This window comes from Cololabis saira, chromosome 8 (assembly GCF_033807715.1).
Source record: "Cololabis saira isolate AMF1-May2022 chromosome 8, fColSai1.1, whole genome shotgun sequence".
NCBI lineage: Eukaryota > Metazoa > Chordata > Actinopteri > Beloniformes > Belonidae > Cololabis > Cololabis saira.
This window is the reverse complement of record NC_084594.1, coordinates 7,336,653-7,353,918: the sequence shown is the minus strand read 5'-3', so window position 1 is coordinate 7,353,918 and position 17,266 is coordinate 7,336,653. Positions and strand designations below refer to the sequence as shown.

Genomic DNA, 17,266 nt, shown 5'->3' with positions numbered 1-17,266 from the left:
TTGTTTTTACCTTTCATCTGATAAACTTGGAGTTTTAGTTTATATGATATATATCTTTTTTTTATTGAACACAATTTATAAACAAAAACACACATTTATACAAATCGCTTATGGAGGAAATACAATACAATATAATAAAATAGAACATATTTTGGGAGGTATCATGAACAAGAGATATACACACAAACAATAAGGTAAACATGAATAAAATGAATAACAAAAACAGTAAAAAAAAAAACAGTAATTTCTTTGCAGAGTTATTTGACTTAATTTTTTATAGAGACAAAAAAAATGTGAAATCATTTCAAAAACATTAGAAAGAGGGCTTCATTTTTCTCCATCTGTATGTGATATTTAGCCAGTAGAAGAATGACATTAACAAAGATAGATGCTGATTTGTCATTTGTATCTATGTAAAAATTTATATTTGAGATTTTTAATTTTGGGATGTCATTCATTCATTTGAATGAATGACATCCATTCATTCTTAAATTCATTCATCCATTCATTTTTAAAGATAGTGATAAAATTCCCCACCATGGAAGAAAAGCGATCATGTAAACTAAAACTCCAAGCTTATCAGATGAAAGGTAAAAACAACAATGAATAAATAGATAAAATCACTTGGTAACTTTTTTATTATTCGATTGTATTCATAATAAGACTGCAACTCAACACTATTCACACTGTACCTATGCATAACCAATGAAAAATGTATACAAATGTATACAAATCTTCAGACGTTTGGTTGTTACATGGGTTACAATTTCGAAAAAAATAAAAAATAGAATAAACTTTTACATTCCTAATCAAAATTATAGATATATTCAACATAGTCCAACTGGCATCCCAGGTTTAATGATTACATAAACTTTTGATTACTTTATTGTTGTCATGTGTTTGCTTATATGTGCTGTAATTTTAAAGCTGATAATATAAATGGTAATTTGATTTAATATAAAGTACTTTGTTTTCCATCGCTGCCCATTATGGCTGCAATAACAGTCATATTTACATTAGCTAAAGTGGCACACAAGATACTAATACAATCTCTTATGCTGGATCCACATTGCTCCACTTCACATTCACTTCATCTCACAGCGCAGCTCAGAGTCTAAGTCAGGAGCAAGGCAGTAAATCAGCTTTGTCTAAATCCTTTAATAGTCCCATCACTAAGTAGACAGATGGATGAAACAGAGTAGGGATCCAGACTTTGGAGAAATATACACCCTGCATTGACACTGACATGAATTCACGTTTTCAATTAGCAGAGAGTAAAAACCTGTATTTTTTTATCAATTTTTTTGTAAAATAGTTTTTTTCAAACTGAATAACTTTTGATAATACTAAGTTAATTCAGAATATTTCCATTGTAGATTGTTTGGTTAAAATGTATTTAATTCAAACATGAAAACTATATTTAATCGATAAAAACATGCTAAGAATTTTCACATGGTACTCATAAGTGTAAAAATTAGAAATACATAATTAAAGGAAAAATAATCCCTAAATAATTTTAAAACAATCTTACTACATTCTACATAAGAAAATATCTAAACTTTATAAGAAAACCAAAACTAAAAGCCTGCAGATTGACTCCCAGCCCTGTAGTGTGCCAAAGTGCCCTTGGGCAGGACACTGAACAACGGCCCATTCTTATAGCGTGGTCCCAAGCTCGGATAAATGGGGAAGCTGATGTTGAGAAGAGCATCCAACATGTGGGGAAATTAATTTTAGCAAAAAAAACTTAAATGCCATAAATCCTTCTTGATACTCAACTCAACTCAATCTTTATTTATAGGGTTTAAAACAATAGAGGTCGACCAAAATGCTGTACAGTTTAAAAATAGTTGAATAAAATGCATATATTACAAAGATAAAGTAAATAGAATAAGATGAGTACAAAAAACAAGAATACAATGAAATAAAAATAAGAGTAACATAATTTAAAAACCGAATATGTTTGAGATAAAATTTGCCAAAATCCACTAAAAATAATCAAAAGCAGCGAGAAAAAGTGTTTTTAAAGCTGATTTAAAAACCTGAACATGAAACAATGAGAATGATAAAACAATGATTAATAACAATGATAAAACAATGAACATGGTAATAAATAATAAAAATTACACAAAACAAAAACAAAATAACTAAACAGCATAAAGCATATCAGAGAACAAATAGTCATTTGATTCTGAAATCATGTTTGTTTTTTTTATTAAATACTTTCTTATGGGGCTCTTCTTTTACTGTTTTTTTTTTTTACAGAAACATAAATTCTCTGTTAACTTCCTCTAATGATGTCAAAGTGGGCTAAGAAGCTAAACACAGTAAGATGCTTTTAAATCTCAAATAATAGTCAGACAGTGACAGCTGGTCCCCTGCTCGCTCTGCAGGAGGGCCAGGCCAGGCCGGGCTGCACGGAAGAGGACCAGGGTCTGCACCAAGATGGAGATCTAGACTTGGAGAATGTTAGAATAAAACTCAGACCAAGATAAGGTCAAGTGTGAACCTTTTTTTGTATCTTTTAATAATCGGTCTGATCCGAACTGAACCAAACTCTATAAGGCCCTCAGACCTGCCGAGACCCCCAGGAGGACCAACTGCTCTCGTATACAAGATTTGAAACATAAATGATGATTAATATACAGGAGACGTGGTTGTGCAGTAGCAGAGTTGTTAGATACGAGCAGGTTTTTTACTGTTTATGTTTAACATCACTAAATCCAAGCTAAATTACAACACATTAAAAAGGTTAAAGTTCTTTATCTCAGATGTCCTCCATCCTGCTTTTGGTGTAACAGACCACGATATTACTCACATGTATCACAGTTATTTAGTTAGGGTTAGTTTTTTAGTTGGGTTAGGGTTAGGGTTAGGGTTTAGTTGTTTAGTTATTTAGTGTCTCATGTGGGGTTCACTGCCAAGCCCAGGGACAGTGAACCCCACATGATACAGGGGAAGGGTTGTGCCAGGAAAAGCATCAGAAGTAAAAACCTATGACAAATCAATACGTGGAAAACAATGAGCTGCTGTGATGTTGCTTTCTTCTGCTGCATCAAAAATGTAAACATCCATGTATGAAGACTGAAATGAAAATATTTCAATACACATGGAAGAGGGTTTTTCCTTTCTTAAACAATAGAATAAAGTAATTGTCCTTTTCCACCCACTGCACTTGCTTTTGCATTGGCAGTCTCATATTATTATTATCCATCCATCCATCCATTATCTATACCCGCTTTATCCTTTGCAGGGTCACGGGGGTCTGCTGGATCCTATCCCAGCTCATTTTCAGGCGAGAGACAGGGGTTACACCCTGGACAGGTCGCCAGTCCATCGCAGGGCCACATATATACACACAACCAGACACACTCACACCTACGGGCAATTTAGAATCATCAATTAACCTACTACGCATGTTTTTGGACTGAAGTCGGTGTACCTGGAGGGAACCCAAGCAGGGGGAGAACATGCAAACTCCACACAGAAAGACCCTGCCGGGGCAACAGTGCTAACCACCAAGCCACCGTGCTGCCCCATTATTATTATTATTATTATTATTATTATTATTATTGATATTAATATTATTATCATCATCATCATCATCATTATTATTATTATTATTATTATTATTATTATTATTATTATTATTATTATTATTATTATTATTATTATTATTATTAATAAGAAGCTCTTCCTTAGTGTGAGAGGGAACTGTACTAAACATTGCAGACGATGCTGGAAAAGGTTTTCCTAATGATAAAACTGTAGATACCTGATCTTAACAACCAATGTTATGAGAGATGTCCAGTTTGATTCTGCTAAATGTTGTTGTCAATTATCTAAGTTTTCAGTGCTAATTTGAACCTGGTGTCAGTTAGGCCTTTTATAGGCCCAAAGTTTCCAATTTTTTATTCATGTCATTGTTTCACTACATATTGCACTTTTTTCTAAAGAAAACTCATTATTTTGTTTGCTCCTGCTCGACTCAATCTGCAGCCTTGAAGGCAATGAAAAGGGCGATGGAAATGTTAATATCTCATATCATCTATTCAGTTGTGGCTGTATCAGATGAACTGGCTCTTCTATTGTCTCTTCCAGGATTGATTTAGTCTCAGCTGTCGGCTCACGAGAGCACAGCAGGGACATTTCTGGAGCCATAAGCAGAATTAGATCTCCACCAGTGTCACTCCACCCCATCCCCCTTAAACCCTGCTGCCCCAGTCCGAAGAGCAAGGTACCTGAATACGACCCATACTGGAAACTGGTATTTGGTGTTCTTATTAAAATCAATGTGGTGTTCAGAGAAGTAAAGGTACTTCAACTTCAGTTCATTTGTGTCTCCAAATGCAAAAAGCCTGGTTTTGCCGCAAATAGGAAAAAGCATAAAAACACACAAAACATCCAGACTAGGTGTCCTAGGTGTCTATATTGATCACTGCCTAGAGACAACTTCTGTTGTAATAGACGCTATATAAATAAAATTGAATTGAATTGAATTGATTTGGTACCTGTAACTTCCACATTCAGGAAAATGGTGTCAGTGCAAGCCAATTTTATAACAAGAGGAAAAGTATGTGAATAATACTTTTTATTTGGGCAAATTTTGGTTTGAAATGTTGATGGCATTTTTTATATAAGTCTCTTAAGAACACATTAAAACTGTTTCTGAATTAATTTAGTTGTATTTTAGCATAGTATTGAAGGGTTTAAAAAATGTCCTCCGTAGTGGATGTTTGTAGTCAATTCCTTCATTTTGTTCAGTTTTTTTTTCAAATGAAAAGAAAGGGAGTGATTCTCAGAAGCAGAGATAATTTTATTGCAAATTGTTGAGGGAAACTCAGATAGTGAGTTGTCTGATGAAGACATGCCAGATGCAGTGTTTGAGCCAGAAGCAGAGGAAGCTGTCTAAGCTCTGAGACAGTTTGGTGCCATCCATCTTCCAGAGATGATGGATGAAACACATGCATCAAGGTGTAGCAGATCCAGATGCAAGAGCAAAACATACGTGATGTGCAAAAGTGCAAGGTATTCCTTTGTGTTTCCAAGAAGGGGAATTGCTTTTTGAAGTATCATGCCAAATAAGCACAACAAAGCAAAAAACTAAACAAATGTGATGATGGACAGTTATGTGGATGTTAAACCCAGGTATTTTCTTTGGGACTAACTAGTTGCCATCGAGGTTCAGTTTCAAATACGGCGTTCCAATATTCACTGTGGAAACATGATATCTTAAAAGCGCAACAAAGCAAAACAAAAACAAAAAAAAATAATGATGATGGGCAGTTATGTGGATGTCAAACTCATTCTTATGATGACTTTTTGCAATTTTCTTTGGGACTAACTAGTTGTCATCATCAGGTTCCGTTTCACATGTATGGCTTTCCGATGTCCACTGTACTGGACACATGATATCTTAAAAAAAAAAAAAAAAATTTCCCCCAAAAAATATTTTCAGCATTCTGAGTACCTTATTATCATTTCTTATTTCTATTTCCCTTTTTGATTGACTTGTTACTGTTTAATTGTGTCTTGCTGCTTTTAATGTTGATGTAAAGCACTTTGAATGACCTTGTGTTGAATTGTGCTATACAAATAAACTTGCCTTGCCAAAGAAAAAATATAATGGGACAATATTTTTTTTCCTGGTAGTCAGGAAATATATATGAATATATATATTATATTATATATATATTATATATATATATATGAATATATATATTATATATATGAATATAAATATAAATAAATATATATTTTGTGGTTATATTTAAACATCTCCCATCTATTATGCATATATACATATATATTAATATATAATATATTAATATATATATATATTCATGTATAATAAATATATCTATAAATATATGTGTATTTAGATATAATAATATTATATATATATTAATATAGATACATATTTAATACATATTTATATATATATATTAATATAAATAAATATATATTTTGTGGTTATATTTAAATGTCTCCCATCTATTATGCATATATATATATATTCATATATAATATATTATATGTATATCATATATTAATATATATATATATATATATATATATATATATATATATATATATATATATATATATATATATATGAATATAAATAAATATATATGTTGTGGTTATATTTAAACGTCTCCCATCTATTATGCATATATACATATATATTCATATATAATATATTAATATTATTAATATATATAAATATGAATATTTATATATCATAATATATATTATATTAATATATATATACATATTTAATAAATATATATGAATATAAATAAATATATATTTTGTGGTTACATTTAAACGTCTCCCATCTCATATGCATGTCTCATATATGCTGCTGAGACCGGTGTCCCTGAACGCACCGCGCCGTGAACGCACCACGCCTGTCTCTCAGTTTCAGTATGGCGGCTGGGACCTGCGGAGGAGGACAACTTCTTCCCTTATCCTCCCGCTCCACACACCCGTAGCGCGGCGACCACCGGAGTCGAGGCGAGGTCGGACCGGGAGAGCGGGCCAGCGGCGGTGGGACCCGGGGCTGTCCGGCGGGGCTCGCTGCGAGGGCGGCCGGCGGGAGCAGAATCAACTTAGTCGGTCTCACTTAGCACCGCTCCGCCTAGCACCTAGCCTAGCCTAGCCTAGCTCCTCCAATTAGCATTCTAGTTACACAAGACGGCGCGGCGGAGCGAACAATCCCCCGAATCAGGGGCCGGTTATGACGGCCCATCCATGCCCGGAGAGGCTCTAGCTGACACCTGCCCGGGTGTGCGTTAATCAGGTGTGTTTGCTGCAGGTGAAGACGTCATAGCTCAAAAGGGCGCAATCATTTAATTAAAAAAACGACAATAAATCCAGCTTTTCTTTTTTCACTGTACTTTTTAAGTGATTGATAGTTGGTTAGATGTTAGATGGACGTGGGGGTCTGTCATCACCCTCAGCCATGCCCGTCCTGACACCTGGTGCACATGCTGCCCTGCTCCCTCACCTGAGAGTAGCTTTACTGGGGCTGGCAGGGGAAAGGAAGTGATGTCTTGTCTTTTTTATACCTGTTGGTTTGTTTTTTATTTTCATTTGTTTTCAAACGCAGGAGAGTCTGGTTGACTCCAAAGCAAAAGGCAAAAGAAGTGCTGTCCTTGTCCTGTTGCACAAGGTGGACGATGCTTGTCAGTCAGTGCCTAGAAGTTAATTAGTGGACTCTTAACAGCCTATACCTTTAGGCTGCCGGTATTTGTTGATTTATTTGTTATTTGGAAACAAATCCCCCCACCCCCGTCGCCAATCTGGATCAAGAAAACCTCACCCTCGTGTCTGGTTGGAGTAACACTCTCAAGCCAAAGTCAATGCCTTCAGCGCTGGCCGTGTTCGCCTGCCGACCCAACTCGCACCCGTTCCAGGAGCGGCATGTGTACCTGGATGAGCCGGTCAAGATCGGCAGGTCGGTGGCCCGGTGCCGCCCAGCCCAGAACAATGCCACCTTTGACTGCAAGGTGCTGTCCAGGAATCACGCTCTGGTGTGGTTCGACCACAAGACCGGCAAGGTAAGAGATTGTGAAATCATGTCATTGCAGTTCCACTCATGATTTAGAGCTCCTTCTTGGGATTTTTTAGATCAAATCTAGGCAAAAGGCAAGTTTATTTGTGTAGCAACAATTCAACACAAGGTAATTCAGAGTGCTTTACATCCAGAGGTGTCAAAAGTATTCACATTCATTACTCAGGTAGAAGTATAGATACTAGAGTTTAAAAATACTCCTGTTGAAGTATCAACTCAAGTTTTTTACTCAAGTAAAAGTATAAAAGTACTGGTTTCAAAACTACTTAAAGTATAAAAGTAAAGGTAATGTAAGGGGGAAAAAAGCCATTAAGGACAAAAGCCATTGAAAATGAATGCATCTTAGTATAATGCAAATATATTAAAGAACCATATATGTGTACTATTGAGCATTAACATGTGTTTCAGAGAGCAGGAGATATGATGACTAGTTGCCTATAAGTATTGTAATGGTGCAAAAAGTCAAACTTCAGAGGCATGTTATCATTTATCCTAACCTTTATTGGAATGTACATCCAAGTTTAGTTGCAGGAATCTGAGGGAACGGATGTAAGAACAAAACTGGACAAGAACATCTGAAACAACCACAACCAAATTCACTCTATCCGGATGGAGCAATTTAACTGGATAGTTTTTATTAAAGGCCCAAATGAATTAGAGTAACGAGGCTGTTTTTAAAATGTAAGGAGTAAAAAGTACAGATAATTGCGTGAAAATGTAAGGAGTAAAAGTAAAAAGTCGTCTGAAAAATAATTACTCCAGTGAAGTATAGATAACCAAAATTTCTACTTAAGTATTTGTACTTCGTTACTTGACACCTCTGTTTACATCCACATTAAAAGCAGCAAGACACAATTAAACGGTAAATGATAAATAAAATGATAAGAAAATAGGTAAAATAGTAAAAAGCACAAGTTGTTAAAAGTTGCAGTAGAGTAGTATCAGAGTACAGCAGGTAAGTATTTAATTTAAGAGTACGCTTCAGTAAACAGTAGTGGTGGGGAAAAAATGAATATTGCAATATATTGTTGCGCTCTCTGTCGCAATAAATAATCGATAAACTGACGGCAAATATCGATATTTTATTACAACACACATAATGGATTTACGTGGTTGTCACCGCACTATTGTTCATGCACTTTAATTTGTCCAGCTGTAAAGTGTTTACATTTACAAGCCTAGCAGGCAGTGAGGCTAATATACCAATGCACTTTCTTTGTACATTGTATGAAGTTTTGCCATTGAATAAATGCATAACTACAGACGTTTTCCTTTTTATGGGTATGTTTTCTTTTTCAGTCACATATATCGTTGATGAAATTTCTTAAAATATATCGTAGATATCGTGTATCGTGATATTATCGTTGTCATGGGCCACATATCGACACAGTATTGAATCGTGAGTTACCCGTATCGTCCCACCCCTAGTAAACGGTAATGTTTTTAACCTGATTTAAAGGAGCTGACAGTTGGAGCAGACCTCAGGTCTACAGGAAGTTTGTTCCACCGGTGAGGAGCAGAATAACTGAACGCTGCCTCACCTTGCTTGGTTCTGGTTCTTGGGAACCACAACAAACCAGATCCAGATGAACCTCAGGGGTCTGGGAGCTTCATAGGGAACTAACAGATCCAGCATGGATTTGGGTCCAAGACTATTCAGTGATTTGTAGACCAGCAGTAAGATTTTAAACTATCCTTTGACTCACTGGAAGCCAGTGTAGCGATTTCAAATCTAATGAAAGGGGGGGCATGTTGAACTTTCTTTGTGCAACATGCCGAACTTTGGGTTCACTGGTGTGATAGAAGAAGTTTTGTATGTACAAATTGTTGAATGTGTTGTCAGGCTGGAAAAGTCCAACTTCAATCTATTTACTGGTTTCGCTGATGGTCTCATGAGCTTGGGAGTTACACATTAATCAACTTGAAATAGCTGACGCTTTTATGTTAACATACAGGAGAAGTCATAAACTTAACTCACTTAAAAACCTCTCATGCTATATGACTTGAGATTTCAAAATCAAACTTTGCTTTGGGAGGAATCCAGCAGTGCTGTCTTTTTTTTCTTTCTCCTCTTTTTTTTAAAAAGAAAACATGCATCTTGTGAGACATAAGTTACTCCTGTTAACAGGAAACATCAGATGATTCATTTTATTGCTCACTTGTTCATTTGGTCAGGTATAGGGAATCACTAATTGACTGACTGGTCATCAGAATCAGGCAATCTTTGTATGATAGCCTCTGATTGGCAGATATCGTTTGCTGATATAGGCCAATACTTGGAGATTTTTTATTTATTTTTAAATTCAGTACTGTCATCAAATGCACAAACTTAATAATGTATGTTTTATTTGTTTTGTTTATTTTGGGTGGAGAGAGGACAATAAATAACCCATCAGTAAGCGCAAAACATGTTGTGGAAGTTTTTCACTGTGATTTACCGGCAAAAAAGGAGACTATATAACTTGCAATGCAAAAAATTTAAAAAATCATGAAATAATAACCAAAAGATGTGGTGCAGCCAATGTCATGCAGCTCTGCTGAGCATAATTAATCTACACTTTTACATGTTTAGAAAAAAAAAATTAAGAATGCAATTGTTGAACTGGTCTGACTGAAGTCGTCATTTTGAAATTCAGGTTTACATCTCTGCCCGCCTGAAGCCTAACTAGACCAAACTTGTCATAGGCAGATGAACACGCCCAAATAATTGATTTGAAGTCGAGCAAATCCCTGGATTCTAAACTAAAAAAAAGACTAAGATGCTTAAAAATAAAGCCAGTAGGTGTATCATTCATTCTTCATTAAGCTAATGTTTGAAGTTGATTCCAGCTCCAAAGAAAGAAAATTGGAAATGGTCAAAGTTGGTATCGTCAGGCCAGACCTTTTTAAGAAAATACATATTGGCAAAGAAAATTACAGTCAATGCATGTGTACCGTATTTTCCGGACTATAAGTGGCTCCGGAATACAAGTCGCACCAGCCATAAAATGCATAATAAAGAAGGAAAAACCATATATAAGTCGCACTGGAGTATAAGTCGCATTTTTGGGGGAAATTTATTTTATAAAATTCAACACCAAGAACAGACATGTCATCTTGAAAGACAATTTAAAATAAAAATAGAATAGAGGCAACAACAGGCTGAATAATTTAACGGTTTGCTGACGTTACATGACACAACTGAGAACGTGCCTCGTATGTTAACATAACATATTCAGAGTTATTCAGATAACTATAGCATAAATAACATTCTAAGAAAGTTTACCAAACCATCCGTGTCACTCCAAATAACTAAAATCCAATGAAATCTTCATCCTTGGTGTCACTTTTAAACAACTCTGCTAACTCCAGAGGTAGAAGATGCGGCGCTTCCTCTTCTACGTCGCTTACGTCAGACTCATCGTCAGTTGCAGGTCGCCGTCTTGCGGTTTAGTGAAAATAACGTGTGAAAAGATATACCGGTAATAATGTGTTAATATTTTCACACATAAGACTTATAGTCCGTAAAATACGGTAGTTAAATATTTGAGAAGAAAAGGCAGGTTGCAAACCAAAAGGCAAAAAAACTGAATTTTTGACCCCCACGGTAAGGAGATTTGGTCGCTTCCTTGTTGTCTGTGGGGGTGTAAAGAGGGGTGTTCCTTTCAGTTGAACGTCGATGGAGATTTGAAGCTGACGTGAGAGTTTAATCCATCATCGTCATCAAAACGCCATGTTCGGGAATATGATTTAGAGAAGTTGTTTCATATCTCTCTTAAAATGTGGCTTTTTAGATCGTGAATTCGATGATCTTAATTAGTTCTTTTAATGAGACATTGTTTATCAAAACCTTACTATAAGGCAACTAGGTTTGTTTATAATGCAGGCTGAGCTTAGTCCAAGGCGAGACACAATTCAGTGTCTAAGTGGTCTTACGGCAGTCTAGTCTGTTAGAGGTTTGAGATCAAATCTGTGCACTGTAGCATCTTCTTGGTGTTCAGTTTCTCGGGTGAACAGGTCGAACAGGCTGAGACAGCATCGGGATTACCCAGCTATGTGGCTCGGAGGTTCTTTGAAATGCCCTGCATGTGTGTGTGTGCACAAAGCATAAGCTATTTATAACAATGTGAGTAGCGTCATCCTTTCCTCTCTCCTGGGATAAACGCACACACCAACATACACACTTATTCACACTTGAGGTTCATACTTGTCAAAGGTGTAAAAAAAGGTGACATGAGGTTAGTTAAACTACAACAACCTTTACCTATACCAGATTATTTAATACATAAATAAATATATATATATATATATATATATATATATATATATATATATATATATTAGGGCTGTGCAATTAATCGATTTTAAATCTAAATCGGATTTATTAATCACAATCGATGTTAAAAAAAGGAAAATCGGAAAATCGATTTTCCTTTTTTGCAGCTGGCTGCATGCATCTAGTCATCTTTGTTTGGTCAAGAAAATTGTAAATGTTGTCACTTTACTAAACTCAAGGAGGATTTACAATATCTTTCAATTGCACTTCATTCCCAATAGGGAAATTTGTTTGCTATTTTTCTTTAAAAATAAAGATAAAATATTTTAAACCATTTATTCCATTGTCTTTTGTAGTTTTACCAAAAAAATCGAAATCGAAAATCGGGTTTTCAGAGAAAAATATCGGGATTTTATTTTTGTCCAAAATCGCCCAGCCCTAATATATATATATATATATATATATATATATATATATATATATATATATATATAATTTTCCCACTGCTTTTTTTATTTTTCCAGGAGCTTGGTTAATTAAGATGGACCATTGAGAATCATAAATTATTAGACTTTTAAGTCTTCGTATTGGCAGCTTTTGACCAGGATGTCAACAGCCAGCAGACCTGAAGTTGTCACAGATACAATGACAGAAGAACGTATATATTATGGATCTTTTCCAAACTCCTTAGAATTAACGGTGAAAGTGTATATTTTGCTCCCTATTTTGCATAATCAATCCTACTCGCTGGTACCACAGTGTGGCGATGAAACATACTGGGCTGGTAATTGTTTAAATTGCCTGTGCTGTGGACATGTATTTCTATTTATACAAGTCATTGACGTGCAGGTGGTCCAGAGCAGATGGTGAAGAAGTTGTGCCCCGTTCTGATAACAGCATGGTGGTCTTCCACCGCTCACGTAGCACACAGCTTTTTCGTTCAGTGCCCTACTGATGTCATGAGCTGTGAAGACAACTGGTGTGATGAGGATGTTTTGGTGAAAATAAGTTGTTGTATATTTTAAATGGCATCCATCGTGTTTATTCAGATCAGCCTCAGCTGCTTCTCTCTTCATATTGGAGATCCTTCAGCTTGGAAAGCACTTTGGTAACGGAGCTGAGCTCCAGCCAAACAGACTTCCTGCCTGTGAGAGGACCGGTCCGTTTCTCGCTCGGCTTGTGCAAACAGTGCAAAAGACAGTTGACATGTCAGTGCCGTTTCATTTATGGTTTTATCCTCCTTTCTTCCCCCTATAATGTTGACAAATTGATTTGAAAAGTAAATCATTTTTGAGAAGCTTTTTTTTCTTCTAAATAAAGTCAAATATTTAGGCTTTTCTTACATGCTTTGGCTCTTGTTTCTTCACTTTTAGGTTGTTAGTTGCAAACTACTTCTCTTTCTGAGTTACCACAAACAGGTCTTTGTGTCCTTATTGTTGCTAACGACATATTTCATAATACATATCACATATGTCTTCAAGAGGATGTAGTCTGAGACGGAGAACCAGCGTCGTAGCAAGTCGAAAAGAAATGACACCTGCTATGTTAGTATTTCTTTATTAGCTAATTTGTATAAAAACCCTATGAAAAATATTGAAAACTTAAAAAAAAAAAATTAAATTTGAACAGAACAGGTTATTTCAATCAATACTGCCAGTATAACACGATTGTTTCATGTGCTATCATGCCATAATGTTGCACATGCCCGCTCTTAGAAATGAACAAATCCTATACTACTTTGACGACGTCTCATCAGTATGCATGCTGTGAGAATAGCTTGAAAAAGCACTGGAGCGTCCCTGACGCATATTCAAGGTTAACACACAGAACTGAGTGTAGTAATTTCCCCACCAAAAACAGCAGTGCTTTTTGTTTTTGTTTATAAGAGTTAAAGTTCCCTTGCCTGTTGTCCAAAGAGAGCTGAGATGGGCTCCAGGAGATCCACAGCTCTTTTACTTCATGTTTGGTCAGATCTGCAATGTTTAGAGCTGAGAAAAGAAAAGAAAAGAAAAGAAAAGAAGGTAGCAGAAACCCAGATGTAATCAAACTGTTAATTAATGGTTTTATGAGACTTTAAGGCTCAAAGCCTCCGGTTTGCACCGGTGTCAATATTACTCGGAAGTAAATCCCATTGCTGGATACTACAGAAGGAAGACTGATTAAAAACAAACTGTCATTTTGGACTTGAACTTGAGCGTTTCTTGGTAGATTATTTCCACAGTCTGATTTTATTCAAATATTTTAGCAAATTTTAAGATATAAAAGGGACCATGAGCTTTTGTTTGATTTATTTTTGGCCTGTTTGTCTGAATCATTTTGTCGGCCCTGCTTTTAGGAATAACTGTTTTTGTTTTTTTGCAGTCATTTTTTCTGCAAAAAACTGAAAATAATTACAATGAAAAAAAGGGGGGGGGGAAGTACCACAAAAAATAGAAAAAAATTATAGCAAAAAACAGCGTTTTAATTTTTTTCCAAGTGAATGCAAAACGTTTCTGTACTTTTGACTCTTAAATTGACTTCTACAGTGAAGGAGGTTCGTGTTTTCAGTTGATTGTCACTGGAGCCCTGAGTATTTAATGGAATTTAGTAACATTTGAAGTCCTCACAGATGAAAAGCCATGCCTGCGTACACGTTTATGACTGGAGTTGAGAAAAGTAAAGCTCCATTTGTTGCTGCTGGTTTTCTGAAAATGGCATGTAAAATAAAGAAAAAGGAAAAGATATTGGTTGCAAAGCTTAAACGATTTTTCAACGTGATAACGATTTGATAAATCGTTATCCCACAGCATCATTGTAGCTATTGTTTTTCGGAGCAGCTTAGCTATTGTTGCTTAAAGGGGACCTATTATGAAAAACAGGTTTTTTTCTTGTTTTAACATATATAAAGTGGTCTCCCCTCACCCTGCCAGCACAGGGGAGACAAAATACCATGAATTTCTGCAAGGTCTCTGACCCCCACCGGACAGAGTCCCCCAGTGTCACGTGTTTTTTTTTTTGAGCCGATTAGAATCTGCTCCCGTCGTTACGTAACGACAGGAGCAGATTTCCAGAGGTTCAGCCTCCGCTGCTGAAACCACGCCCACAACCAGCTCTCTCCTCTGCTGGAGCGTTCCTTTCATTGAGCCAGTCGGACGCGGCGCCGCGGCGGAGCGGATCCAGGTTAAATCATCCAGGTTCCCGGATGGTTTGGGATCTGGGTTCTTGGGGGTCCGTCCCAGGCTGGACCAGCTTCACCGTCCGAGATTTTCAGGCAAATCTGTCAGTTTGATCCCCGGTAACGGGCGATGCGCCGCGGATGCGCTCCGGAGCCGATCTGTGCGCCCGCCGTGCGGTTGCAGCGCCCGTCGCGCAGAATCCGCCGGGCAGATCTGGCTGAAATTCCGCTGGTCGGTCCCCGGGAGTCCCTGTCACCAGTCCAGGCCGGTTCCTGCGGTCCCGGCCGGTCGGAACCGTTCAGATTCCCCCGTTAAAGCCGCGGTGATGCGCGCTGCTCCAGCAGCGCTGCTCCCGGGCGCCCGGCGTGGCTCCGGGGCCAGCGTTCAGCATCCGCCGGGTAGATCCGGCTTAAATAGTGCATAAATGTTATTTATATACAACTCATATTTTATTTTTTTAACAATAAAGTTTCCATTTGTGAAAATTCAGTGTTGTGATAATTTACAGGCTCGGGCTGCTCTGGCGGAGCAGGTTTATTCTCCTCCCCTGCTACACGTCATTCAGGGAGCCAATCAGCACAGAGCCTCATTATCATACCCCCCCCCTTCCCTAAAAATGAGGCGCAGAAAAAGAGGTTAGAAGCGGTAAAACTAGTGACAGGGCCCACAGGATGGATTTATGTAGAAAAAACAAGCTTTAGATTGTTTTTAAGACATTCAAGGCCTGTTTAAAATATACATTAAATGCCATAATAGGTCACCTTTAATGTCAAGTTTAGGTTCCTGCAGTTAGAGATTTTTGTTTTTAGATAATAAATTGCTATAATTCACAATTTATGATAGATTTGTCTGTCCATTTAAAGGCTACTATTGGGTAAGCAAACTAATTCAAGAATAAAAAAAAGCAATTTGTTAGATTGTAATGTTGTAAAAATACATAACTTTGTTTACTTTTAGACTTTAAGAATAAAAATAAAGCTTGATATGGCACGTTCACAACAGAGGTTGGGGTACAATAAGATTATGTATCTAAAAGGGTTTGAATATCAGTGACTCGATCAGCCTTATTAAACTGTCATTTCTGTCATTTCACGCAAGTGAATGAAGGTGATTATTAAAGTTCATGCAAACATGATCCCGATTATTTGAACTAATTATAATTGCACAGTTAATGTTGACGTGGTTCAGATGAATCAGTCAACTGAGGAGCTCGCTGAGATTCAAAGGTCTTCATTTGAATGGAAATTCTTTTCAAATAGTAAAACTTTATTTGATCCTAACAAGTGTGTACCTGTAATGTTTCAAATGGCACGTCGATGAGCAATGCCAGGTTCTGGATTGACAAAGAATTTCCCTTTCTGATGTGTCATGGGTGCAGCGTTGCAGTCTTGCCTACCAAATAGAAATCCTTTATACCACGTCAACGTTGTTTTAACATATGGGTAGATACATTTTAAGTTGTCTTGAACCTCTGTGATCATGTGCAGTTATTTTCTATTTTTCCTCTTATACACACTGTGGGTGGTGTTTGTGAGACCATGCCATTGTTGGGTTAACAAGGACACAACAGACACACTCCTTACAGTAGATGAGTCATTCCATTGCTGTTTGCGTTGGGTGTGCACTCTTAGACCCAACCCTCAGGGTAGCATTTCCTTTCTGAGCACAAACGTACTCAGTATATACGAATTTATTCTGCCAGAAATTAAATGGCAAGGTGTCACACGTGTTCCTTTGTATTTATAGTTTTTGGGAATAAAAAAACTATCTTAAGCTCCAGCCACAAAACACCTTCACAGTTTGGCTATATTGGAGTGGGAACCCCCCTTTTTTTTTTTTTAGATGATGGCTATATTCAGCGATGAAGGCCATTTGAGTTGGCCAGTTCAGGGTTTTAACACTGCATCATGGGTAGTTGGTTCATGATAAAAGATTGCCACTGTGCTAATTGGTAAACCGGGCAGCTGGTGGAGAGCGTTGCTGTTGGTAGAGCGTTGCTGTTGGTAGAGCTTTCTGTGTGTTTGTTGGGACATGTAACTGTTGGCGGAAAGACCACCATGACAGTCTGGGGTTAGTACTCATATATAGGGGTGCTGCCTGCAATCAGTTTCAACAGCGTATCTCAATGGAAATGTGTTATTAGGGTTGCAGGGCTTTATGGAAATTCAGGGTTCAAGTTAGGGCTGGGCGATATGGACCAAAAGTCATATCTCGATATTTTCTAGCTGAATGGCGATACTCGATATATATCTCGATATTTTTTCTGTACCTTAATTG

The 17,266-nt window shown here is 36.9% G+C and overlaps 1 protein-coding gene across 4 annotated transcripts in view; it reads left to right on the top strand.

Moving 5' to 3' along the window:
* Positions 1 to 6,420: 6,420 nt before the first annotated feature.
* The window catches only part of LOC133448269 (sarcolemmal membrane-associated protein-like), a 76,758-nt gene continuing 65,912 nt past the window's right edge, over positions 6,421 to 17,266 (top strand). For all 4 annotated transcript variants that reach the window (XM_061726644.1, XM_061726643.1, XM_061726641.1 and 1 more), the window contains exon 1: positions 6,421 to 7,565. In XM_061726644.1, the coding sequence (XP_061582628.1) occupies positions 7,368 to 7,565 (198 nt within the window). In that variant the 5' untranslated portion in view covers positions 6,421 to 7,367. The remainder of the gene's footprint in view (positions 7,566 to 17,266) is intronic.